The sequence below is a fragment of the Acomys russatus genome, chromosome 23, assembly GCF_903995435.1.
Source record: "Acomys russatus chromosome 23, mAcoRus1.1, whole genome shotgun sequence".
Classification (NCBI taxonomy): domain Eukaryota; kingdom Metazoa; phylum Chordata; class Mammalia; order Rodentia; family Muridae; genus Acomys; species Acomys russatus.
This window is the reverse complement of record NC_067159.1, coordinates 12,635,758-12,661,715: the sequence shown is the minus strand read 5'-3', so window position 1 is coordinate 12,661,715 and position 25,958 is coordinate 12,635,758. Positions and strand designations below refer to the sequence as shown.

At 39.1% G+C, this 25,958-nt stretch overlaps 1 protein-coding gene and 1 pseudogene across 6 annotated transcripts in view; both read left to right on the top strand.

The window, feature by feature from the left end:
• The window catches only part of Ntng1 (netrin G1), a 359,418-nt gene that overhangs the window by 263,904 nt on the left and 69,556 nt on the right, over positions 1-25,958 (top strand). For all 6 annotated transcript variants that reach the window (XM_051165765.1, XM_051165762.1, XM_051165760.1 and 3 more), the window contains exons 3-4: positions 7,739-7,911; positions 22,844-22,870. In XM_051165765.1, the coding sequence (XP_051021722.1) occupies positions 7,739-7,911; positions 22,844-22,870 (200 nt within the window). The remainder of the gene's footprint in view (positions 1-7,738; positions 7,912-22,843; positions 22,871-25,958) is intronic.
• On the top strand, positions 458-1,881 carry LOC127206566 (Y-box-binding protein 1-like; annotated as a pseudogene).

Here is a 25,958-nt window from a genome sequence, read left to right as displayed (position 1 = left end):
GCTGTTAGAATATCATCTAGAAACCAGACTCTGAGCTTTCAAAGTTTACATCTAAAGGAACAAATGATGAAAAGGATGTGGGGTGGAGCATAAAATGTTGCACTAAATATAAGTAATTTTCAAGAGTACCTGAATGTAAAGTTCGAAGAACCAAGGATGGAGTTAAGAGTTTTAACAAACAATAAAGCTGGAAAAGAGAAAAGAGGTAAATTGCAGAGGGATTTGAAGACATACCATAGAGTTTAGACCCTATTCTGATAATAATACAAAATCTTCTAATAGTTCTAAACTAGGGATGAGCCACAGGTATTTGAGTAAGAGACTGATTGAAATGTAGTACTGGGGTTGGGCAGAGAGATGTGTAACTGCAGCATTCACTTCTGTTTAGAAGTGGGTGCAAAGGACTAAATCACATATAGTAACAATTGCTACCCAGGACACAACCTCTGCTGAAACTATGGATGAAGAGATGCTGAAGGAGCAAGCATCTGAGGATGTCGTGGGATACGGAGCGATGAGCAGTAAAGTGGGGCATGGACGTGTGATATGGTGGAACCATTCTTGATAAACTGAGATGAAGGATGCCTGTTGACCAAGATAATACTTCTTGACACAGAAAACTCAGAAAGGCATGTACGCAGGGGAGGAAAGCCCAGAAGTTTGGTTTGGGACCTTTCAGACTTATTTCCATGAAACATTTCGGTAAATCCATCTGAGGCCAGCAGGAGAGAGACCTGTGAAGAGCATAAGGATGCAGGGATCAACAATACATCCACCATAAAGTCTTGCCTGCTGATAGTTAGGAGAAGCTTCTCTTCCCATATGAAAAATAGAGAGTCTGAGTCTCCTGAAGTTTCTTCATATTTTCCAGATACTTTTTACATATGATGGTTGATGGGAAAGATAAACTGGTCATTAAAAGTCTATATGCCAGTTGGACCAGTTAACGGGAGCTGAGAGGGGACCCCAGAGAGCCCCACCACCGCCAGGAGGAGCAGCAAGGCCTAGACCCAGCCTCAGCCCTCAGCACTGTTCCATGGCCCCACCAAGCAGCTGAGTGGGTACTGGAGGCCCAGACGGCCTCACATCAGTGCTGCCCGCCAGTGGAAACAAGGTTTTAGGAACAATAAAATGGTTCAATGTAAGGAACATATATGGTTACTTCAGTTGCAAAGCACCAAGGAAGGCATATTTGTTCGCCAGACTGCCGTAAAGAATAGTCCCAAGAAGCATCTTCACAACGTAGGGGATGGAGAGACTATGGAGTTCGATGTTGTTGAAGGAGAAAAGGGTGCGGAGGCAACAAATGTTTCAGGCACTGATGGAGTTCCAGCTCCCGGCAGTAAATACGCAGCAGACCTTAACCATTATAGACTCTATCCATGTCATAGGGGCCCTCTATACAATTACCAGCAAAACTACCAGGATAGTGAGAGTGGGGGAAACAGTGAGGGATCAGGAAGCGCTCCTGAAGACCGACCCTATCACAGGCGAAGGGTCCCACCTTACTACATGTGGAGACCCTATGAGCAGCGACCACAGAATCCCACCCCACCTGTGCAGGAAGTGATGGAGGGTGCTGACAAACAGGCTGTAGGAGAGCAAGGTAGACCAGTGAGACAGAAGATGTATCGGGGTTACAGACCGCGATTCCGCGGGGGCCCTCCTCGCCTATAGAGGATGGCAATGAAGACGGCAAGGAAAATCAAGAAGATGAGAGCCAAGGTCCGCAGCCACCTCAACTTCGGTATCTCTGCAACTTCAATTACCGACACAGATGCCCAGAGAACCCTAAACCACAAGATGGCAGAGACAAAAGCAGCAAATCCACCAGCAGAGAATTCATCCATTCCAGAGGCTAAGCAAGGAGGGGCTGAGTAAATGCCGGCTAACCATCTCTACCATCATCTTATTGATCATCCAACAAGAAGAAACGAACATGAAATTCAAGCAATAAGAAATGAATAAAAATTGGAGCTGATGACCTGAAGTGCTTGCTTTTTGCCCGTTGACCAGATACACTAGAACTATCTGCATTATCTATGCAGCATCCGGTTTTTATTATTTCTGCCTAAGGATGTCTCTTTTGGGTAATGACAAAAGTGGTTTTTTTTTTAAAGTAGCTTTTTTAAAAAATATATTTTATTAATTTATTCTTATTACATCTCCATAGTTATCCAATCCCTGGTATCCTCCCATTCCTCCCTCCCTCCCATTTTCCCCTTCCCTATGACTGTGACTGAGGGGGACTTCCTCCCCCTGTATAAGAAGGCTTGGTTTTTCTCAATACACCTTTAATGTGTTTAAAAATTGTTTCATATCTAGTCAAGGTGAGATTTTAAGAACTTCATTTTTTTTACATTGTTTATTAATTTTTTTATTAATTTATTCTTGTTACATCTCAATGGTTATCCCATCCCTTGTATCCTCCCATTCTTCCCTCCCTCCCATTTTCCCCTTATTCCCTTCCCCTATGACTGTTCCTGAGGGGGATTACCTCCCCCTGTATATGCTCATAGGGTATCAAGTCTCTTCTTGGTAACCTGCTATCCTTCCTCTGAGTGCCACCAGGTCAAATTTGTGGATAAATGGATTGAGCTAGAAATGATCATAATGAGTGAGTTAACCCAGAAGCAGAAAGACTCAAATGATATATACTCACTTATATCTGCATCCTAGCCCAAGGGGCATGTCCCACGAAAGCCTTCACTTACCAGGAAACTGGGACAGAGGAGAGGACATCCTATTGGGACTCTAGATGAGAGAAGCATGGGAGAATAGCAAAGTAGAAGGATTCAGAGGGTCCTAGAAACCTACAAGTAGAACATTATGATAGGCAGATTTGGGCCCAGGGGTCCCGCTCAAACTAAGGCACCAGCCAAGGACAATACAAGCGGTAAACTTTAAACCCCTACCCAGATCTAGCCAATGGTCAGAACATTCTCCACAGTTGAGTGGAGAGTGGGATATGACTTTCTCAAGAACTTCATTTTTAATTTGTAAGAAAAGTTTGTAACTTGATTTTTACAAAAAGTTAAACTGCGAGTGCGTGTTAATAAAGGTCTTAAATTTAAAAAAAAAATCTATATGTCACGAAAATTTAGGACCACAGAAGAAAGTAAATGAAAAATCTGGACAAGAGTGTCCAAGGCTCATGTTAGATTAGAGCCTTGTAAGGCTATACAGAGTGTGAAAAGTGAACAGGGTCCTGAAATTGAGTTTAGGCATCCAGTAGGGACAGCTGGCAAGTAAAATGAGCATTCCACAATCAATACATCTGACAAAGTCAAGGCAAATGGAGAATATCCATTAGATTTTCAGTAAAGAAGACATGCATGGTTCTAATAAGAGAAGCTTGGTCCTTGGAAAGAGTGAGCAAGCAGTGAGTTAATGAAGATACAGTATACTAAAGTCAAGAAAAAGAGTGAGGGAGTCTTCTGGTTAGGTTTTCTGTTTTATTTTTGTTTTTGTCCATTTTAAAGAGGGGATCCCAGTTGAGAAAATGCTTCCATAGAGTTGGCTTGTAAGCAAGTAGAGGGGGCATTTTCTTGAGTAATAATTGATGTGGGACAGCCTAGTTTACCGTAGGTGGTACCACACCTGAGCAAGTGGCTCGAGAGTAACCAAAAGAGCAAACTGAAGAGGTCCCACTTATTAATTGTTGATCTTAGAGCCTGACCTCTTGGGGTTCTGTTCAGGAAGTTGTCTTCTGTGCCAATGAGTTCAAAGGTCTTTTCCACGTTTTCTTCTAACAGATTTATTGTGTCTGGTATTATGTTGAGGTCTTTGATGCCCTTGAACTTGAGTTTTATGCAAGGTAATAAATATGGACCTATTCACATTCTTCTACATGTAGACATCCAGTTAGACCAGAACCTTTTGTTGAAGATGCTGTCTTTTTTCCATTGTATGGTTTTAGCTTCTTTGTCAAAACTCGAGTGTCCATAGGTGTGTGAGTTTATTTCTGGGTCTTTGATTTGAGTCCATTGATGAATCAGTCTATTTCTATGGCAGTACCATGCAGTTTTTATTACTATTGCTCTGTAGTATATCTTGAAGTCAGGGATAAAGATAAGATACCTCCAGAAGTTCTTTTATTGTATAGGCTTGTTTTAGCTATTCTGGGTTTTTTGTTTTTCTTTATAATGCTTATAATTGATCTTTCAAGGTCTGTAAAGAATTTTGTTGGGATTATGATGGAGATTGCATTGAATCTGTGGATTGCTTTTGGCCAGATGGTCATTTCTACTATGTTAATCCTACCAATCCCTGAGCATGGGACATCTTTCCATCTTCTGATATCTTCATTTTCTTTCTTCGGGGACTTGATGTTCTTGTCATACAGGTCTTTGACTTGTTTGGTTAGAGTTACATCAAGATACTTTATATTATTTGTAGGGTGTAGTTTTCTTAATTTCTTTCTCAATCATTTGGATACAGGAGGGCTACTGATTTTTACAAATTAATCGCTTTCCTGGTGGCTTCTGTAAAGCAAAAGACACTGTTACTAGAACAAAAGGACAGCCTACAGATCAGTAAAAGATCTTCACCAATCCTACATCTGACAAAGGGCTAACATCCAAAATATATAAAGAACTCAAAACATTAAACACCAACAAACAAAATATCCTAATTAAAATATGGGACAAAGAGCTAAACAGAGAATTCTCAACAGAGGAACATAGAATGGCTGAGAAGCACTTAAAGAAATGGTCAATGTCCTTAGTCATCAGGGAAATGCAAATCAAAACGACTTTGAGATTCCATCTGTCAGAATGGTTAAGGTCAAAATCTCAAGTGACAGCACTTGCTAGTGAGGATGTGGAGAAAGGGAACACTCCTCCATTGCTGGTGGGGGTGCAAACTTGTACAACCATTTTGGAAATCAATCTGGGGGTTTCTTAGAAAATTGGGGACAGCTCCATCTCAAGACCGAGCTATACCACTCCTGGGTTATACCCAAAAGATATTTCACCATACAACAAGGACATTTGCTCAACTATGTTCATAGCAGCTTTATTTTAATCTGGAAACAACCTAGATGCCCCTTAACTTAAAAGAATAAATCAAAACAAAACAACAACAAACAACCTGTGGTATCTTTAAACAAAGGAATACCACTCAGCTATTAAAAACAAAGACATCATGAAATTTGCAGGCAAATGGATGGAACTAGAAAAGATCATCCTAAGTGAGGTAATCCAGACCCAGAAAGACACACATGTCATATACTCACTTATAAGTGGGTTTTAGCCAAATAACACATGATAAACAACTGCAGCGCACAGACCCAAAGAAAATAAGTAACAGGGAGGACTCAAGGTAAGATATATATATTATAATCTGTAAGATGAAATAAACCTTTTCTCCAAAGTTGTTTTTGTTCATGAGATTTTATCACAGCAACAGAAAGCCTTAGCTAAGACAAGAAAGTAGTGGGAGAAGGCCAGGTACAAGGCAGACACTACTCTTTCCGGAGAACAAAAGGGATCATACACTGAGTTAGTAATTTTGAAAACTACAAAGAACCTTAATTAGCAATTAAACAAGACGACACATGGAAGTAACTTAATTATTCAGAAAAGTCATGCTGCAGATATATATGAGTTTTAGGTAAGGTTATGCCCTGAATTGAGCCTTCAATAAAAGATTTTAGACTGGTGAGAGTGAATCCTTCACTGCCAGAAATCTAAGAGAAAAAAAGAAAATAGTACCAACAATCCATCTATTCTCTTTTTGTTATTCAAAGACTATCTTTCTCAGCTAACATAATGTCTTTAGAATGGAAATTACCTGGACCTCAAAGAACAGCTATGAGTGTGCACACATTAAAAATTGCAAGATATATAATCCAGTTCGTACTGACTGTTTGCATTCTCAGTCTTCAAACAGGAAACCAGCGTATTCTTTGAGGTCACATTGTTCATTTCCTCATTTGAAAATTTTAACACCAGTAGGATGTTAAATCAGTAGGAGCTTGTGGTTCTCTCACTTGGGCTTCAAACATCCTCCATGTGTATAAACACATCTATAAATAAAGGTGCTAATGTCAGGAAACAAGCAGCTCTTTTAATAAAATACACTAACACACGTAACTGCCTGCATATCAGTGATTGTTCTGGGGCCTGGTCCACAATTAAGCACTGTCTGTTTAGATGAATTACATTTCTTCTTCTTCTTTTTTTTTTTTTTTTTTTTTTTTTTTGGTCAGGCAGACAGTGAAAATGTGAACCTCCAAAAATGCTACTTATATATTTAAGCTCGATTTCTATTATGTAAATGTGACCATTCCACCTTCTCATAAATAATCATAAGTACACAGAGGAAGAAATATGGCTAGAAGTATAATTCATTATGGGAGATCCCTTGGGAAACTGAGGCTTGCTCCTCCAAAGGATCTGACTGAAGAGCCACTGTGTCTCTTGTTGAAAGAGAACTAAGGATCGCCAGGTGACAGCCATATCCACTCCTTTTCTTCCCTGTGATGAACATGAGCCTATTTGCATCAAAAGAGAATAGCTATTGCCGTGCAGGTACCATAGAAGCAACATCAGTAGTTAAACAATTCCATTTCCCACCTATCAAAAGGTATTCTGTTATTTTTTTTTTCTGGCTTATGACGTCTTCTTCCAACGAGAACACACAAAACACCACAGTATTTGTCATTATGAAACCTGGGACTGGTTATTATTCTTACCTAGTTCACAGAAGAGTCTCATTTTAGCACACCTACACACAGGTGACATTTCAGTTTCTGAGTCTGACGTATGTTGGTATTTCGTCCCTGGTCCTCTCCGTGTGGGCGCATGTCTCTATTCCTGGCCATTCTACCCTGTGTGGGCACATTTCCTCTTCATGGTCACTCTGACAGTGCAGCTTTTGCCTTTCCAGAGGGCATGGACTAAAAAGGAAGTGAGACAATAGCAAGTTAGTCTTCACAATTTCAGCCAAAGACTTTGAATCTAGGAATGGGTTAGGGAAATCATGTGTTCCGTTGTAACTTCTAATATGTCACAGCTGTAATACATCACAGTGACCACAAATCACTGTCGCGTGTATGTTCGTCTGTTTTGTATTTTCTAGGATTCTAAGCAGGTCTTGCTAGAGTCAGTTGACCTGTTTCTTAAAGACCTTGCAGTAGCCATATACGTCGTGAATGGGGAGTGTGAGGATAGCAGTCTTCCTCCCCTAGGATCATGGGGGAGGACTCGATGCAAAAGTTCCTGTCATTATTTAGTCCCAGGATGAGAAACCCTGATTATAAGCTGTCGAGTCCTTAGAAAAATACTGAGTAGCAAGTTGTTTTAATGCTGTCATATTTTTCAACAAATAAGAATCGTCTTAATGAGATGAAAAAGACAGCATCTTTCTTTAAAGCCAGAGAAACTCATGACATTGTTCTGCTTTTGATACCACAGATGAACCATCCACCAGAGACAATATTTTTGGATGGCTTTGGAGGAAAGTCTTTAGCAGAAGAGCTGTTCAAGGAAAGCTTCGGGTCTATACAGAATGGGCTAGTATTAGGCTTCCTCAGAACGCATAGTGAAGATGACTACGTCTCACAGCCCCTTCTACAAAAGGCCTTTGTTGAAGAGATCCTTATGGCTGAGCCTATGGGCCCCCATTGTTTCACCACTTGTTTTTTGTATAGCACAAAGACGCTGCCCCAGTCCAATAGCTAGGCTGCTAAGACCAACTTGACTGACAGTGAACCCTTTGTCTCTCCTCTGTCTAGGTGCAAGTGCAATCTGCATGCCACTGTGTGTGTGTACGACAACAGCAAACTGACATGTGAGTGTGAGCACAACACTACAGGTCCAGACTGTGGAAAATGCAAGAAGAATTATCAGGGCCGACCTTGGAGTCCAGGCTCCTACCTCCCCATCCCCAAAGGCACTGCAAATACCTGTGAGTAGCTATGCTCCATTTCAGCACATTCTTTGTGTATTGAGTTGATTCTTCCTTGGTTCCACTTGGCAATTGTAACTTTTGCCTCTTTCAATTTCAAAATGCAGCATAAGATCTATTCCTGATTTTACCATTTTTAAGCATGTGTTAGCACTGTAGTTCCCCTCTAACCTTCTTGTTAAATGTGCTGCAAAAATAATTATTTAAAATCCTAGAAGCAATCTTCTTCCAAGCAGGTAAAAACAGGAAGTTAATTTTCCTCTCCCAAATTAATATCCTATTAAAATAGCATAGGCCATGAAAATTCTCAATACTGACTAGCTATAAACAAGACTCAGAAAACTTTTGGTACTGACAGTTCCATTCCTCTCAGTGAGAAACAAACAAACAAACAAACAAACAAAAACAAAACAAAAAAAACAAACAAACAAACAAAAAAAACTTTGTCCAAAGAAGGTTGGCTCACCCAGTTCTAGGTATTCTGTAATGTTGCCTGGTGAGATAGCTGGCATTTCCCAAATGCCAGCCTCTAAGCCATGCCTACTTTGGATTCTCTGAGCATGGGATGCCTTTAATAAAAAGCATGACTGCAAGCTTCAGGGTGCCACATGAAGAAAAGAGACTTTTGTCTGTGAAAGAGCATAGGCAATACCTGTGTTAACAGGGGCCACATGAGATGCCCCATTAAGACTCATGCGTATAGCCCAGTGAAATCCCTGCATATGTATAAACCAAACTTTACATGCTTAAAGAGTAAAAGAACTATTTCCTGAATACTCTGCACAATTCTGCAGATGCAAAGATTAGCCACCCGGAAAAGCCTAAGGACTAGCCTCTATAAAAGCAGAGAAAGGGCAAGATTACCATAGAACCGCACAGCAAGAAGTCAGAAGAGCCACAGGACAATGAGCTGAGCAGTTGAACAGCAAGCCACAGGCTCCATGCAAGGCTAAGAATGTTATCTGGTACTTCAAAGCAGCAGCTTGGAGAAGCCAGAGCTGAAAACCAATATCACATGAACCTGAGCTTTATTGAGTTACATGTCAGAGTAATGGACCAGGTAACAAGCTATGAAATGTGGGGACATGAAATTAGGATACATTTCTATGAAGCAGAAAAGAGCCCTCCCAGAGGTTAAAACGAATCTCTTTGTAAGAATTTTCAGTTTCTTTCTGTATTAAAGGAGAAACTAACGTCTTGCTATTAAAATTAATATATTAAAGCTCTGTGAGGCAAAAAATGTCAATTTTTTTCCCCAAGTGATTTTGTTAATGGACACCGTGATCTTTCTGCAGTCACTGAGAGACATGGGCTCCTGACTTTGGAAGGGATCTCCTGGGGTTATCTATTGCAGTCTCCTGTGTCTGGCTACCTGAGAACTCCCATCATCACAGTTGTCAAACTTAGTTTAAAGCTTTCCCTAAGTGAAAATGGCTCAGCTTTCACCTTCAAGTTCGGATGATCCTTTAATGGGAAAGTATGAATGAGGGCCAAATGCACACATACTTTCTAGCATTCTGGTTCCTGTTTAGGGCCAAGCCTTGCCAAGGTCACTAGAAGGGCAATGGATAGACTGCTATTAAAGACATTGGCTTCACCCTAGTGCTGTGAGTTCTACACGTTGTGCCTCAAATAATTGGTTTTTCAGAATATTTTCTCTAGGAAGACCTTATTTCTGAGAAATTCCCTCCCTGAAATGAGTTTCTTGTTATAGTCTCCAAAGGATAATATTTTACTCCCTTAACCCTTTGCATATTAAATACCACCAAGTTAGTCCTGGCCAAGTGACCATAATCTCCTTTGGTTTTCCCTATAGCACTGATGTTTACCTATACCTTTGGCTGATTTCACTAGCCTACTATGGACTACTGTAATTCTTCCACAGCTGTGTTCAAGCTGAAAAATGACAAATAGACCTATGGCTAACAATGGCTAAAGGATCAATTCAGTGTTCCAGTCAATCAGTATAGCAAAATCTTGGTGAAAGACTTTAGAAATGATATAGAAAATTCTTGAAATCAACACATTTTATAACAGTTCAGGCTGTGATTAAAATGCCCCAAAATGGCAATAAACACTTTCACAATTTGGCAGTGTGTTACAAGATCAAATATGCATTCTTCTCTTTGCTAATAATCCTTTCCAACATCCTGTTTCCCATTCTTACTGTGAGGATAACAGTTCTTCCCTCACAGGGATTTTGAGAAGATTAAGAAGCTAATTCACACAATATGCTTTGCATAACACTTGTCACAAAGTGTACAAATAATTTTATTTTTAAGATTCTTCTATAGAAGACAGTCTTGCCCTCTGTTGGGAAGCTTTGTTAATGTAATTATTTCTTAACTTCAATGTTGACTTTCTCCTAATCTTGACCCTTTATATCTTTCTAAGTAGTATAAGAACTCTACTTATCCTGGTTTTATTTATTCTGGGTTAACAATCTTCCGACACATACCCCATCTTTATGTGAAAATGTTTCCATATCTCTTCCACTTGGTTGCCTGTCTTAGAAATCCTCTAGTTCGTTACCATCATTCTTAAGCCTAAGTACCACATTCTCTTCTACACAGCTTATACAAAGGGCATTTCCTTGTCTTCCTAATGATTTCTACTTTATTTTTTTAATAAAATGTTATTCCAAAAATGTACTTGGAATTTCCTTTTGTTTTCAAGTACCTCCTGTACTTTCCTGGCTGTCCTTCCATAGTGTTTGTTCTCACATGCATGCATATGTTAGCACATGCACCTACACATGCACAACAGATCCTTGCAAGACTTTAGTCAATGCATTGTGAGCTGACTAAGAGACATTACTAGGATGGTGCATCTGCATAAAAAAACTATAAGTCATCAGAATGAAAAAGAAGGGAACTGCAACCTTCAACATCTACCTCAATGGCCTGAGATGCTGCTGATCACAAGTGATTGCTATACTTAGAATCACAAGTAGCCAGGACAGTGTCAGACTCTGTATACCTTCACAAATATGAGCTAGAAGGGCGGGAAAAGTTTGCTATAAGATCTACTTTAAGGATACTCGCACTACCATTTAGGAACTCAAACTGGAACATTGCTGAGCACCCTTGGGCTTTGAAGTTACTGCATTTTAGAGCAACTCAAAGCCTCTTTTGCATGACACATATAGCATAAAGGAAGAAGTATATGGAGTACTAACACTCAAAAATAAAATCATCCAAGTCTGCTGAATATATCACACTACTCTGTGATTTTTACTATGATAACCTTGGCCAATGCCATATAAGGACTTCTCTGATGATTTTTTTCCTATATGTTTGTATTTAAGACTTGGTGCCTTTAAAGACAAATGCATATTCATCAAGATCTTTCTCCTTGCTCTTAGAAAGGTTATGAATGGTAGAAAAGGCATTTTCTTATTTGTCTCCCTAATGATCATTATTTCTTCTTTAATGAAATATATTTTAAATGTCTTTTGAATTTTATTTTTATTTTCCAAGTAGAGAGAAGCTCTGTCCAACATAATGCCTTATCATGATTCTCTTGATTCTTATTGTCCAGATCATAAAGATATTGGGTAGTAATCCTCAAACTCTTACCCTTGTGGAATAGCATGTTTTTCTACATGCAATTGAATAATTTACCTATAAAAGCCATACCTCCAACAAAATATAATGTCTGAATATTTGCTTCTTAAACAGTGTTCTACCCTTAGTAAAACTCTATGACAGGCTTCAGAGATGAGTAAAGCACTTTATATGCAAGTATATGGACCTTAGTTTGGATACATAGAACCCACTTAAAGCCAGATGTGAGAGTGAACATCTGTAATCCCAGCACCCCTACATAGAGATAAGAGTGGAGACAGGAGAATGTAGAACAGTGCTTCTCAACCTGTGAGTCACGACCAATCTAGGCTCATCCACAGGAGTTACCGAAGACCATCAGAAGACACTGATATTTACATAATGATTCATAACACTAACAAAATTACAGTGATGACATAACAACAAAAATAATTTTATGGTTGGGGCTCACCACATCATAAGGAACTGTATTGTAGTATCGTAACATTAAGAAGGTTGAGAACCACTGCTCTAGAAGCTCATGAGCCAGGTAGACTAGGATGTGCAACAGCAAATAAGAAATCCTCTCTCACAGAAGGTGAAAGGCAACTTCTGACACTTAAGGCTGTCTTATGACCTCTACACATGTAACATGGCAGGTATAGACCAGATTTACAGATGTAAACACTTGGCTATGCACACCATACACAAGAACACACACCATTTTCTTTCTTTTTATTAATTTATTCTTGTTACATCTCAATGGTTATCCCATCCCTTGTATCCTCCCATCTTCTCTCCCTCCCATTTTCCCCTTATTCCCCTCCCCTATGACTGTTCTTAAAGTCTATGGACAAATAAAACTTAGAAAATTCTACTGTACTCATTTTTACTTACTCACATCACATTATTAGAAATATAAAAGAATGTCTGCCATAAGGTAGCCTATTTGTCTCACTACTTACCAAGCTTATTTATTTAATTGATCACTTAACAGTTTTCAACAAAAGATTCTTGAGAAGCATGCTACACTAAACAAATTCTTAAAGCCCGGCCTTAAGAACCTTATAGAAACAGACAAAAGCATAGTCAAGACAGTTGTATTTTATATTTTTACCTTTCTCTAAAACACCTAGTCAAATGTTCTTCAAATAAGGAAAATTAAATTGATCTGACACTGACATTATTTGTATCTTCAGACATACAACTTGAATTGTTGTGCAATATCTCCATCTCCTCTGAGCAATAAGAAGTAATTTGATGACTATGCCATTATTTTCCCTGATATTCAATTTTCATTGACAAGTTTCTATAGTCCCAGATGTACAGATTGGTGTGTCATTATCCAGTCAGTTTCCTAAGCACTTTAAATACATTAGTTCTTTCTAGATTCACACAGATGTTAAAAGATCGATGCTATGGTTTTTAATTTTCAAGTATGGAAACATACGGTTATGATTCTTGTGTTTCATGTTTGCATGGGTAGAAAGAAGCAATGAGATGAAGACTATACTAAGGTTTATTCTTTCCCCTAATGACTATACACTTCACATGCTTACTCCTTGGGTTATTTGAATGGTTGTTTCCACTGGGACTTCAGCTCTACTTTGACATCAATTCAAACAAGTGGCCCTTCTCTGAGTCTCCTGGCTCCACAGAGTTCTGAGAGTTACTCTGGCCTCTGAAACATTCCCTGCTGCGTCTCTTCACCATTCTGCAGCCCTGTCTACTGTCACTCTACAGGGTTTTTCCCTTTTAGCATTCCAATCTGTTCCCTTGTTTTAGTTCTTGGTTTAGCAGTCACTTACCAATTCTAGTTCAGACTTCTTAGTGAGTACAAGACCAACTCTACCAGCTGTCTGTAAAGATCACACCACCATAGAAAATGCATTTCTTTCTCCAAGAGTACCTTCTCTTCTCTTCTCTCTTTGTTGAAATTCTACTCACTCCTTTAAATCTACACCTCAACGCTAACTCATCAATGAAGCCTTCCTAAACTTTCTTTCTCCTTCACTCAATTTGTGATAGTGTGTCTGGATTTAATGGAATGGCTTGACTATTTCTAACAACAAATGAGAGCTACTTCTGCTTGATTAGGCCTTTGAACTTCATTTAAAAACTCTATGTTCATTACAGGCTTAAATTCCCCCACAATATCTACGCTTAGTGTGAACTATCAACCCATTTGAAATATAGGTGAACATAGACACAGAATGAGCAAGATATCCTGACATGTCACAGCTAATGCATATTAAAACCAGATTTAAAAATATATATGCTTCATTAACTTTTTCATATTACATCTCAGTTGTTATCCCATCCCTTGTATCGTCTCATTCCTCCCTCCTTCCCATTTTCCCCTTACTCCCCTCCCCTATGACTGTGACTGAAGGAGACCTCCTCCCCCTGTATACACTCATAGGGTACCAAGTCTCTTCATGGTAGCTTGCTGTGCTTCCTCTGAGTTCTGCCAGGCCTCCCCATCCAGAGGACGTTACCAGGAAACTGGGACAGAGGGGAGGACATCCTATTGGGACTCTAGATGAGAGAAGCATGGGAGAATGGGGAAATAGAAGGATCTAGAGGGTCCTAGAAACCTACAAGAAGAACATTATAATGGGCGAATCTGGGCTCAGGGGTCCTGCTCAAACTCTGGCACCAGCCAAGGACAATACATGCAGTAAACTTTGAACCCCTATCCAGATCTAGCCAATGGACAGAACAATCTCCACAGCTGAGTGGAGAGTGGGGACTAGCTTTCAAAGCCAGATTTAAACTCAGTTCTGTCTAGCTACAAGATTGGAAACATTAGCTATTTAATAACATGGCTATGCTTTATTCTTGGTCCTTTTAAGTGTTTACGGCAGAGTTATTTTGGTAAATTATTGAGTAATCCTAAGTAATCCTATAACATATGCATGGCTAGATTGGCTTCACATCCATCTTATTATGTCTTCTGGAATATTTGGCCTTCACAGTCCACAAGCTTTATTACAAGAGTGTTTGGTCTCCAACAGGGAGAGACCATCTGAGATTTTGGAGGAAATTCAATAGTAAAACAGGCTCTTTGGTACTCACTACTCATGCAACCATCTAGAAATGACATCCTGGCATGCTGGTTTTCACAGACCTCCCTGAGCCTTCCATGTCTGGGTTACTGGACCACTTCCAGCCTCTGACCTCAGCTCTTGAAGCTGAGAATCCCTATTAAATCACCATGGTATGAAATATGCAGGGCCAACTATGCAGGCAACAAGCTTCTAAACCCAAACATACAAGCAGAATTTCAAGCTCTTCACACATAAATCCCAGCCTGTATGTCCTTATCTGAAGCTCATGGGGACAGTTATGATTTTGATTACAATACTTTCAGGAATTTTGAATGGTAAGACAGTTCATATATATTATGTTGTTATAGCACCCAAGATAGACCATCAACAGCTTTACTCAATCAAGCATTTTATATGATTATTCTCTCCAAGGGAATAAGAGGAGACAATACATAATAGTTACTGGCTTTCCCTCCAAATTACTTTATATCACATTAGGTTGTGCTTCAGGGGTACTTTGGGAAAAGCTTTCCATTTTCACATTTTCTGTTTAAATTTGAAAATGGTAGGTAAGAGATTTTAGTCTGTAATAAATAGAATGACTGCATAAAGTGGTGGCTATGGGCTACAATTAGAAAGCTAGTTCTGAGTTCAAAGTTGTTTTCTTCTCAGTTGACTGGGTTAATCTTGGGCAAGTGACACATTCTCTTCTACTTACTCTTTCTCCATCTATAAAATTAGTCTGACATTCATACAGCTGACATAAAAATTAAATTAACTAATATATGTAAGGTAGTGCTGAAGACATACCCCACTGAATTTAGTTGCTATGATTATTATGTTCACACTGGGAATGAGCACAGAACCAGCAAAGTCTCCCTTGGTGAAATACCATGTTGTTATCCATAATACAAAATAGCTGCTATGACATGAAAAGCACTCAAAACCTTATGACCAGTGGATCCTCTTTCCTGCAAATAAGGCTGCATACGGCATCAGATAATATTCCAAAATCTGCATTGTAAGTGCAAGAGCAGGAAATTTAAATGGCTTTCATGTTAATAATATCAGCCTGAAACATCCTGACGTGCACATCCCACCAGAGTCAGACGTCCTCCAAAGGAGAAGGGAGAGTCTAAGGGTATTCACGTTGCCAGCCCTCTCCCTGAGGCAGTAATGACAACTTAATTCCAGCCTCTGGTGTTAACTTTTCATGTGGTCTCTTTTCCTAGACTTCTCACCTTTGATGAATTTATGCACTCATTTGTCAGATACATAAAAACAGAAAGTCAGGTCACTCATGTCACTCATGCCGTTTTGTCATGTATACTTCATTCCCAGAACCCTGTATATGTCAGGAAGGTGACATTGACTCTCTCAATTTGGATAATTTACATGAGGATTCTACAGTGTGATTTTGTGAAAGCAACCTTATTTCCCTCATTTTCAAGTGCCTGGGAGACAACACACCACACCTCCTAGCAACGAGAGCTTAGACTAGCGACCCAGACTGGAAGACACTGAAGAAATTCCTCTGGGATATGAATAAGTCTGCAAAATACTTTTTCACTATTCCTGACCTCTTCTTTATGGTGTTCTAGGACTAAGTGTCCCCAATGGCTGCAGTCTGACTGGGAGATGATCTACTTACCTACTTGATGGGGTTTTCAAACTATCTATCACAATAGTGATCATTTCTCCTTGCATTCCAAAGCACCAAATCCTTATGTTGCTTCCCTCATGATGGAAAAGCTGCAGACCTCCCACTGGTTCTCAAAGGACTTAGAACTTTAGCACTGTCTTAATCTGCCTCGGCAGATTGATTATTTATTTAGGAGATCTCCACTATATTGACTTCTTTAAGCTTAGGTACACACCCTTTACTCATTTGCTTGATGGAGAAAGAGCTAGGCAAAAAAAAAAAAAAAAAAAAAAAAAAAAAAAAAAAAAAAAAAAAGAAGAAAAAAATCACACTATAATATTCTATATTACATTATTTTCTCTGTCTTCAGCAGAATTCCATTATAGTAAATTTAAAATTCCTGTGTTTATAAGAAGGGATAAACAATTCCTGGCATCCACCTGCCTTCTTTGTCTTGTGACACACTGTGGTTTACTTGTATGCATTTCTTTAGTAAAGTGACATTTTAATGCTAGAAGCACCAGTGCTGAAATCATGCTCCGTCCTGCAGAGCACCTCACTAGAGATCACCAACACTTGTGTTTGCTTCTCCCTGGATGAGTTTGACTGCTCAGACAGGCTCCCGTGCAGCATACAAAGGGGTTGGCTTGGATGCCTGTGGCTCCTTCTGCCGCTCCATGAAATGAAAGGCTGAATAGATGATTTCTTAAATCACTTTAAGAGATCAAACTTTTGCCAACTTTTTGAGAATTAGCTCATGTTGTTTGACCTCTTTCTTTCGTTGTTAGTGTATTTTTATTTTGTACCGTATCTGCATATCTTTCTGAAGTACCTTTGAGGTTGTTCCAGAGATGGAGTTAAGCTAATGAAATCTAAATTTTTAGCCCTTCCCTGGATGCCTTCTAAATAAAAACATTCAGTTTCATGTCTAACTTTAGACCTTAAGGTTACATGCTTATTTTTTTACATATATTTCATTTATTATAATCTATTCATATTATATGCTGATTGCTATCCTCGCTCTTATTTTCCCATTCCTACCCTCCCACTCTCTTCCCCTAGACCTCTGATGGAGGTGCATGCTACCCCACTGTCTGGCCACAGCCTATCAGGTCTCATCATGATATTGTACATCCCCTTTGTTTGTGTGCCCCCAAAAGGCCTTCTTGCCAAGAAGCAGTGACCAAATCGTGGGCACCAGAATGCATGCCAGAGGTTTGGCAGAATTCCCTGCCTCCCCACCCCCCTCACACACACATGGAGAATCATCTCTCCATTGACTACATCTGAATAGGGGGTCTTGGTTGCATGCATTGTCCTTGGTTGGTGCCTCAGTCTGTGCAGGTGCCCCTGTGTCCACATCTGCAGGCCTTAATGGTCTTCCAGTGGAACTGCTGCTCCCTCTCAGACCTTCCATCCCCTGTGCCTACCCCACTCTTCCCTACAACATTCAGTGCTCTGTCCAATGGGACCTCATGAAACTGAAAGCTTCTGTAAGGCAAAGGGCACTGTTAGCAGAACAAAGTGACAGCCTACATACTGGGAAAAGATCTTCACCAATTCTATATCCAACAAAGGGATAATATCCAAAATATATAAAGGACTCAAGAAATTAAAAGCCAAAAACCAAATAATCCAATTAAAAAATGGGATACTGAGCTAAACAGAAATTTCTCAACAGAGGAATATCAAATGGCCAAGAAACACTTAAAGAAATTTAGACCCAACAAGACAGGAAAGACGTTTACTTAAAGCTGGGCAAATACAAATATCCAAACCACTATGAATGTAACATTTATAGAACTCATGATTCTCACGATTGTTACTTGGCTCTCCCTGCTGTAATAAAATAAATGTATTTTTTAAAAGGAATGTTTTTAGATCTAGATAGATATTTTAAGTTGATAATGACAAGATGTGATGGAGATTGATTTACATTCAGAATTTTAGACACACCAAGATAATAAAAATGTTTTCTTCAAAGCTGTCAAATACAAATAGCCAAAACACTAAGAATGCAGCATTTATATAATTCCTTATTGTGCCATGGTTCTTCTTGCTATAGGTAGCTTATTGTATATATGTGTAATAATATTAATATATATGTAAAATATAAATGTTTCATTAAAAATAGAAAGGAGGAAGTAATGGTGACTCAAGACAAGGCTGAATCAAAAGATTATGGCATAGTATCAAATAAAAATAATAAATTAAAAAAAGAAATGTTCAACATCCTTAGTCATCGTGGAAATGCGAATCAAAATGACTCTGAGAATCCATCTTATATCAGAATGCCTAATATCAAAACTTCAAGTGATAGCACATGCTGGTGGAGAAAGGGGAACCCTTTCCCATTGCTGGTGAGAGTGTAAACTTATACAACCACTTTGGAAATCTATCTGTCACATTCTCAGAAAATTCGGAATAGTGATACCTCAAGACCCAGCTATACTACTCCTCGGCATATACCCAAAAGATGTTCCACCATACAACAAGGACATTTGCTCAACCATGTTCACAGCAGCATTATTCTTAATAGCCAGAATCTGGAAACAACTTAGATGTCCCTCAACCGAAAAATGGATAAAGAAAGCATGGCACATTTATACAATAGAATACTACTCAGCTATTAAAAACAAGAAAATCTTGAAAATTTCAGGCAAATGGGTGGAGCTGGAAACAATCATCCTGACTGAGACAACCCAGACCCAGAAGGACATGCATGGTATAAACTCACTTATAAGGGAATATTAGCACAAAATAGATGTTCTCTCAAAGACTCCTCAACCCAGCAGGGAATTGGGATAGATGCTTATTCTTAAAGAGAATTCTCAAATTTTTTACGCTATATGTCCCAAAAACCTTGTATTAGTTCATAGGTTATTTAAGGAAACATATAAATAAATACATCAAAACTGGAATTAAAAGAAAAGAGATGATCAAAGTGCTAGAAAGAAAATAGACCAGACATTCAATGTGAGACAAATTCTCCAGTTGAGCACCAAGGTGGGTTTGGCGTAATGAGTTTCATTGAAGGCAAACTGGTAAGAGGAATCTGTACATTTAATATTTCTTCTTATCAAACTTTTAATCCCAGACACTTGGAAGGTGAGGGAATCACAGCATAAAGACCTTCGTGGAGCATGGAGTGGGTTGTAGGTGAGACCAAGCAATTTAGTGAGACCCTATCATAAAACATAAAGTAGAAAGAGGGCTGCAGCAGCACTTGCCAATCATGTGCGAAAACATATATTCCATCCCCAGAACCAATACTTCGATACTTAGTGAAACTTGGCTATATCATGCTTTATCCCAAGACAATATAAGAGTCACGAAAAAGAAAAGGCCATGGACTTGCTCCCCCAGTGTCCTTAGAGAGGCACAACTGAAGCACAGATAAGTAGCTCAATCCACCATGGAAGCCTACACAAAGAGCTGTGAGACCGTGGAGAGAAACAGTCAACATTAAGGATATGAAGGAAGAAGGGAAGAAAACATTTATAGCTCAGTTTCAGAGATTAAAAAAAATATTCTCTACACACACACACACACACACACACACACACACACACACACAACACATTACAGGGAGCAAACAAAAAAGAAATGCCAACATGTGCCTAGGCAATTTCCCCAAGCACATCTTAGTCATGCTACCGCTCATGGTTGCAGTGGCCATTGTAAGATGGGACCAGATCCTTTGATTCAGTTTTATGGAGCCTTGAAGGCACCTTCCTTGCCATTTTTCCTGTATTATTTTCTTGAGTTTTTAAAGCATTTCTCAAGCTTATGTATTGCCTTTATAGTGGAGGCAGTGGGTTTTCTGAGTTCTCCAGTTGTCCACAGACAACCCAAAGTAAGTCACTTTTGACATTAAAATAGGATCCATTAGGAGAAAATAACATTTGGAAATGAATTAATGGACTTCCGTTGCTGTTCGGATATATTCCATTTCAAAACTGTATATTCAAATGAGCAGTTTAAAAATCTTTTCTGAGCAGTTACCATTTTTACAGACGTGGAATAAAGAGTGACTCGCCTGGCAATAACTCAAAAATCCCACAACCCACAGAATGAAGAAGAGCCTACATTCTAAGCATTCAGTGTGAGGTAATAGAATCTTCATGAAGAAAATAGAGTCTCAGAGTAGTCATGGTTGGCACTGTGTGTGCACTTGGAATGAACAGGGCTTTCCTACCTTTTCATCCCCAGAGGAACAGAAACACTTCTGCATCTTTCTGAAGCATTCTACAGGAGAAAGCACTGCAGTGAGCCGCCTTGCAAGATTGTTTATTATTGTGTCTGGTAGGACTCCCTTAGCAGTTCACCTTGCATTTATGCATGGCCCTCTGCCTCCGTGAAAGTTTGAAAACACATGAAGAGTCTCTCCCTGCTATCTTAACTTCCATTCTCTTTGATGGATTACAACAGGCAAGCAGTGCCTTGCATGAGAGAAGAGTTTTCAATCATGAGGAAACTCTGAGTTTTTGCCATTGAGACTAAAATTATGATGCTGCCATGGGGAATTTGCAAAAAAAAAAAAAAAGAAAAAAGAAAAAAAAAAAAAAAAGGAAAAAAGATTCAGGACTGAGGCAATGTCACATTGTAGTAAAGATAGTTGACTAACTAAAGTGTTGGACTTGAAGCCTAGCTGTCCTTTGCAGAAATCACAGTCCTCTTAAAATTCAGTTTATAGGAGAGAGTTGAAAGGTGGAAATTTAGTTTTCCAATTTTGATCGAATAGAGATCAGTAATTAAACTGAAGTATTATAAATCCCAAGCATTTAGGGACTGAGGACATGTCTCAGTGGGTAAGGTGCTGGCTGCACAACCATGAAAATCTGAGTTTGGATCCCCAGTGCCCACATAAAAGACTGGCCCAGTGGCACATGCTTATAAACCTAGCCCTGAGGGCAGGGGCAAGGCAGACAGATCACAGGGACTCACTGTCAAGCCTGCCAGGCCAAATTGTGAGATCCAAGCTAAGTGAGAAACCCTGTCTTTAAAAATTCAATGGAAAAGAATAGAGGAAGATACTTAGCATTGACCTTTGCCCTCTACATATACAGGCTGATGTGAGTTTACCCTCATCACACAAACACATGAAATAATCACCAATAATCAAATAAGTAAACTCCAAGCATCTAAAATCAAGGTGTATTTTATGTACCTAATAACTGAAAATAAGATTCTATCTTTCCTCTTTCCAGGTTTTCAATACATCATAACAATCCTTTATTCTTTATTCTCTCCTTTCTCCTGGACACAGAGAAGTAAAGCTTTATCTAGATAGCTCCAAAGCTAGATATCTCAGAGAAAAGTTCAACTAAGCAGAAGGCAGTTGTTAGATTAGTGCTGAAACAGAAGCTTATTGATACTTACAGTCCCTACCTGTGAAGAATCCGTCTGACCAGCTCGTTAACAGCTCTTACTTATTGGCTGCATACCCTATACTAGGCATGCTTTTCAGTGCTATCTTGCTCAATCTTCACAACACCCCAATGAAATAGATATGACTGGCCCCTTTGCAGATAAGGAAAAAGGCTTGAGGTAGGTTAAAAAAAATTACCTAACTAGTCAATAGTAGCAATTTTGGACCCTCACACAGGACTGCCTGATCTCTGTCTCATTGTCATCCATATAGCAACCATAAGCTTGGTGACAAAAGACAAATATCTGATATTTAATCAGCAACTTCTACCACAGAGCTGATTCATGAGCACACTAAGACAGGAATAGTAACTGCTGAAAGAATATACTTGTGAGTTAATGGTCCTACATGATTTCCATCTATCAATTTACATCATCTCCACAACAGATAGAAATATAGGAAACCAAGCAAACACTGAGATCATAAGGAACTTGCCCAAGACCACCAAGTTAAGCTTACAAGTTGGAGCCACCCTTTGGACTCAGATGTCCTGGCTGCTGAGAAGCTTCATTTGGCCAAAGTACTATATTGCTTGGTATGAGTTGTAATGTGGATGCAGACTAAACACATGCCAGCATTTCTAGCACACCAGGCCAAACTCTGAAATGGTCTCACTAACTTGGCACGATTGGTGAATCAAGGCGAAGCTGAATCATGGGTGAATCCATGATCAATATGAACAATGTAATGTATTCTTGAATTATTCTGCTCAATTAAGTTTCTATTACAGAGTTTAATCCACGTATCTGACAAGTAAAAGAGGAATGAAAAGGATGACTGTGTGAGATTAATCAAACAAATTGTCAGATGACTTTTTAGCTGTTAGTGTATGCACCTCGTAATGCGTTTAAAGAGACCTGCTGCCTGTGCAGGTACAGTTGCACAAGGTGCACATGGCATATATTAGTAGTGTGGTCAGAAGCTCTGAACCACTTAGAATTAACCCACTAATTTTATAAATAAGCACAAAGTGTATGATGTCACCAGGCATCCTTGCACCACTGATTGGTGGCAAACATTAACTTTTTAATTCTGATGAGCTGAGGAGTTCAAGAATAAATGGGAATGGTTTCAGTGTGTGTGTGTATGTGTGTGTGTGTGTGTGTGTGTGTGTGTAAATACAAATACATACATTTTGTGTAAAATTTTCGGTAGTAATTTCTAGTAGTTACCAAGTGTCACATTTCTAAGACTTTTGTAATAAGCTAAAGATGTCACATAAATAGCTAAGATTTCTCTGTTGTTTTGTCTTTTCTCTCTGCAGGTATCCCCAGCATCTCCAGTATTGGTAGTAAGTAAAACAATCACCAAACCAAATCTAAGCTAGCTTTGCTTTGTTGTTCGGCTCCTCAGAACTCTTTTCTCATGTCCATTTCTGATGCAATAGGGTGTGTTCTGTGGGAATTCAAGCTTCCTGCTGGTTGTAGGCATAGGTGTGCTTGGGACACAGGTATAACAGTGACAGTGACTTGCACACAGCTCTTCTGTAGATGTGCTGTGCTGATTTTCCTGATGGCTTTGGATTCACAAAGGCCACTTGAACAGAACAATTACTTAGATAGCCATATCTCATCTATATTTACTGTCCTGTTTTTATTATATTTGGTATACAATGACTGTAGGACCTAGTGTGGACTTAAAATGTAACTAAGATAAAGAGAGAATGGGTATCCATGAATGCCTTAGGTGTGTTCATTGAAATTCAAGGAAGGGAAAAAAAAAAAAAAAAGAAAAAAAGAAAATAGAAATTCAGGGAAGATACCATAAATACAGGGAGGAAATCTTTATGCACTAAAATGTAGGCTATGTGAAGGCCTGAAAGATGTAGATTTATGATCATTAATCATCCTAAGGAATTAATGTCAATCAGTTGGTGCATGACCCACCCCTCTCTCCTAAATTACAGTGGTCAATTCTTTCTGGTGTCTTTCATTCAATCTTTGGTAAGAAAGGGGTATATGTATAAAATATAAGCTTAGGGTCAAGATTTCTTAAAGAAATATCTTAATAGAAACCCAAGCGATTAGAGAGAAACCTTTCCTTCCACTCTCTTGATCATTCTTTCCGGCATCCCAGCTTTGAGCATCTCCAGCTATGACAAGAGACTCAGGATGCAACTCCTGTTCCTGTATCAATTAGCATAGCCTTGCCCAATGCTGGAAGTGTTCATTACAGAAGTGAACGCTACTGTTTCAAAGCATAATTTTACAGTTTTTACAGCATGACCTCTATGTCCAATGTCAAAAAAACTTAGAGCAACTACCGAGTAACTGATTTAGAAATAAAATACCAAGGAAACCTCAGTTCTGGACTATAAATGGAAAGAGGAATGGTTCCTAAGATGGCCACTCATCAAAGGCTTGTGTCATAAGAGCTGTGCCAGGGATAATGTTTACAGTATAAATAACAGCAATGGAAGCATTGCCAAACCAAACACCCTTCTAATTATTAGAGCAATACTCTAATAGTTTGGATAAAGACACTTGCCACTTGTTATGCATGCAAAGGCCAGCTCTTCTAAATTGTAAATCAGCCCAGCTTACTTAAACTTTTGAATGAGCCCAGGCAGTTATTTGTTAAGCATTAGATACGTTGAAGGCCATGAAAACCAGTTGCTCTGTATCAGAAGCAACATTTACATTCATTCTGACACAAGCCAACAATTGCAGCATTGTCTGTGATCTTATAAAAGTGGTGCTAGGGCTACAACCCTGCCAATGAGAACATTCAGCTCTCATAATCCAATATATCTGCTTTAGCTCTTCACATTTGCCTATGTATATACCCCAAAGTGCTCCTTTCAGGCCTTAACAATTGTTTTTGAGCAATTTTAGAGCAAGGAAACCAGAACGCCTCTCATGACCTGGCATGCCTGGAGTTTCAGAAATGGATGAATGGAAAAGTAGTTCTTTGGTGCTAGGGTATTTATGTTCCAAGAGCCAGTTGTGTGTTGCATGGACCTCTGACTGTACCTGCTCACTGCCATCTCATCTGGCCGCCTCCACCCCATCCCCATCTCTGAGCATCAGCAGATGTTGACCTTTTACACATTGAATCAAGAATTTCCAATTTTGTTTTGCACAGTTACCTTTTGAAATCAGTGGTGACCCGAAAGAATGCTGTGTTATGCCTTTGGAAAATGTCCTAATCATTATTATCAGGAACCTAAGAAAAATTTACTGCTAATATCTGTGACAAAACTCCTATGATTCAAAATTATAAGCTGTAGTCTGAATGCCTTTGGCTATTCATCATAGAGCACAATGGGTGTTTTGAGGGTTTTTGGTTTTGTTTTGTTGTTTCCTTCCTTTTTTACTTTGTAATCAGCAAGATGGGAGAGTATTCAGGGCTCACTCAGTACTATCCATGACCAGCCCACCTGTTGCCTGGCTTTTAAGATACATAGATTCAGGATAACACCATCAACATGATGCTATCCTCCAGGTATCTTTAATGGCATTAATGCATTCCCTCTTTGTGGCCTATATGGTGCCTCTTATGTGCACTGCTGAATTCTTTCCCACTCCACAGAGCAAGAATTTCTATGTAGATGATTTGTTGACAGGCCTAGAAGGTGCAGAAAGTCTCAAGGTGCAAGACAGAGAAGAGGAAGCTGCTATGATACTGAGCTAAGTCTGGGCATTTCCCAGGGCTTTTCTCTTCACTGTAAAGAAGGAATCAATGAATACATCCCCAACAGCTATGTAGGAAGATTCCACTCTAACAAATGAAACACCCATGAGGCTCTGATCATCAGAGTGGTTTTGGTGGTAAATAAATTATGTATATTATCTATGTAAACTATTGATGTATGCAACTATAAGTTTACATGCATATGCTATATTTTACAATGGCTGGAGGATTTATCTCTAATAGACCAGTATAGATCTCATATTGTCAACGTCGGTATGAAGATTCAATGGATGGAGAGAGTGGCTATCCTTTCCCATCATCTGCTAAAAGTACTTAAAGAAACAAATTTCCCATTAAGGTCATTTGTTCCTGCTGCTGTCCATCTACTAAGCTTCTCAAACATCTCACGAGCATTTGATCTAAAACCCAGTCATTTTGATGTGCTTTGACCCATGACTGAAAAATATACTTATGATATTATCAGTAATTAATGAATCCCAAAGTATATCTGTAGCCATTTGAGCCTTGTGACAATGGTTTCTATTTAATCTCCTCTGATAGCAGCTCTCTCAGGTCTCACTTTATGTGAGATATACATATAATTCACAATTTTATTTAAGTGAACATTTGTTGATGCTGATGATCTAAATTAATAGATGGTTTATTGTGGGTGTTTTTGTTTATAGTGAGAACCTAATCATTACCTCCTAACATATATTATCTAATTCTCAGTCCAGCAGCGCAAA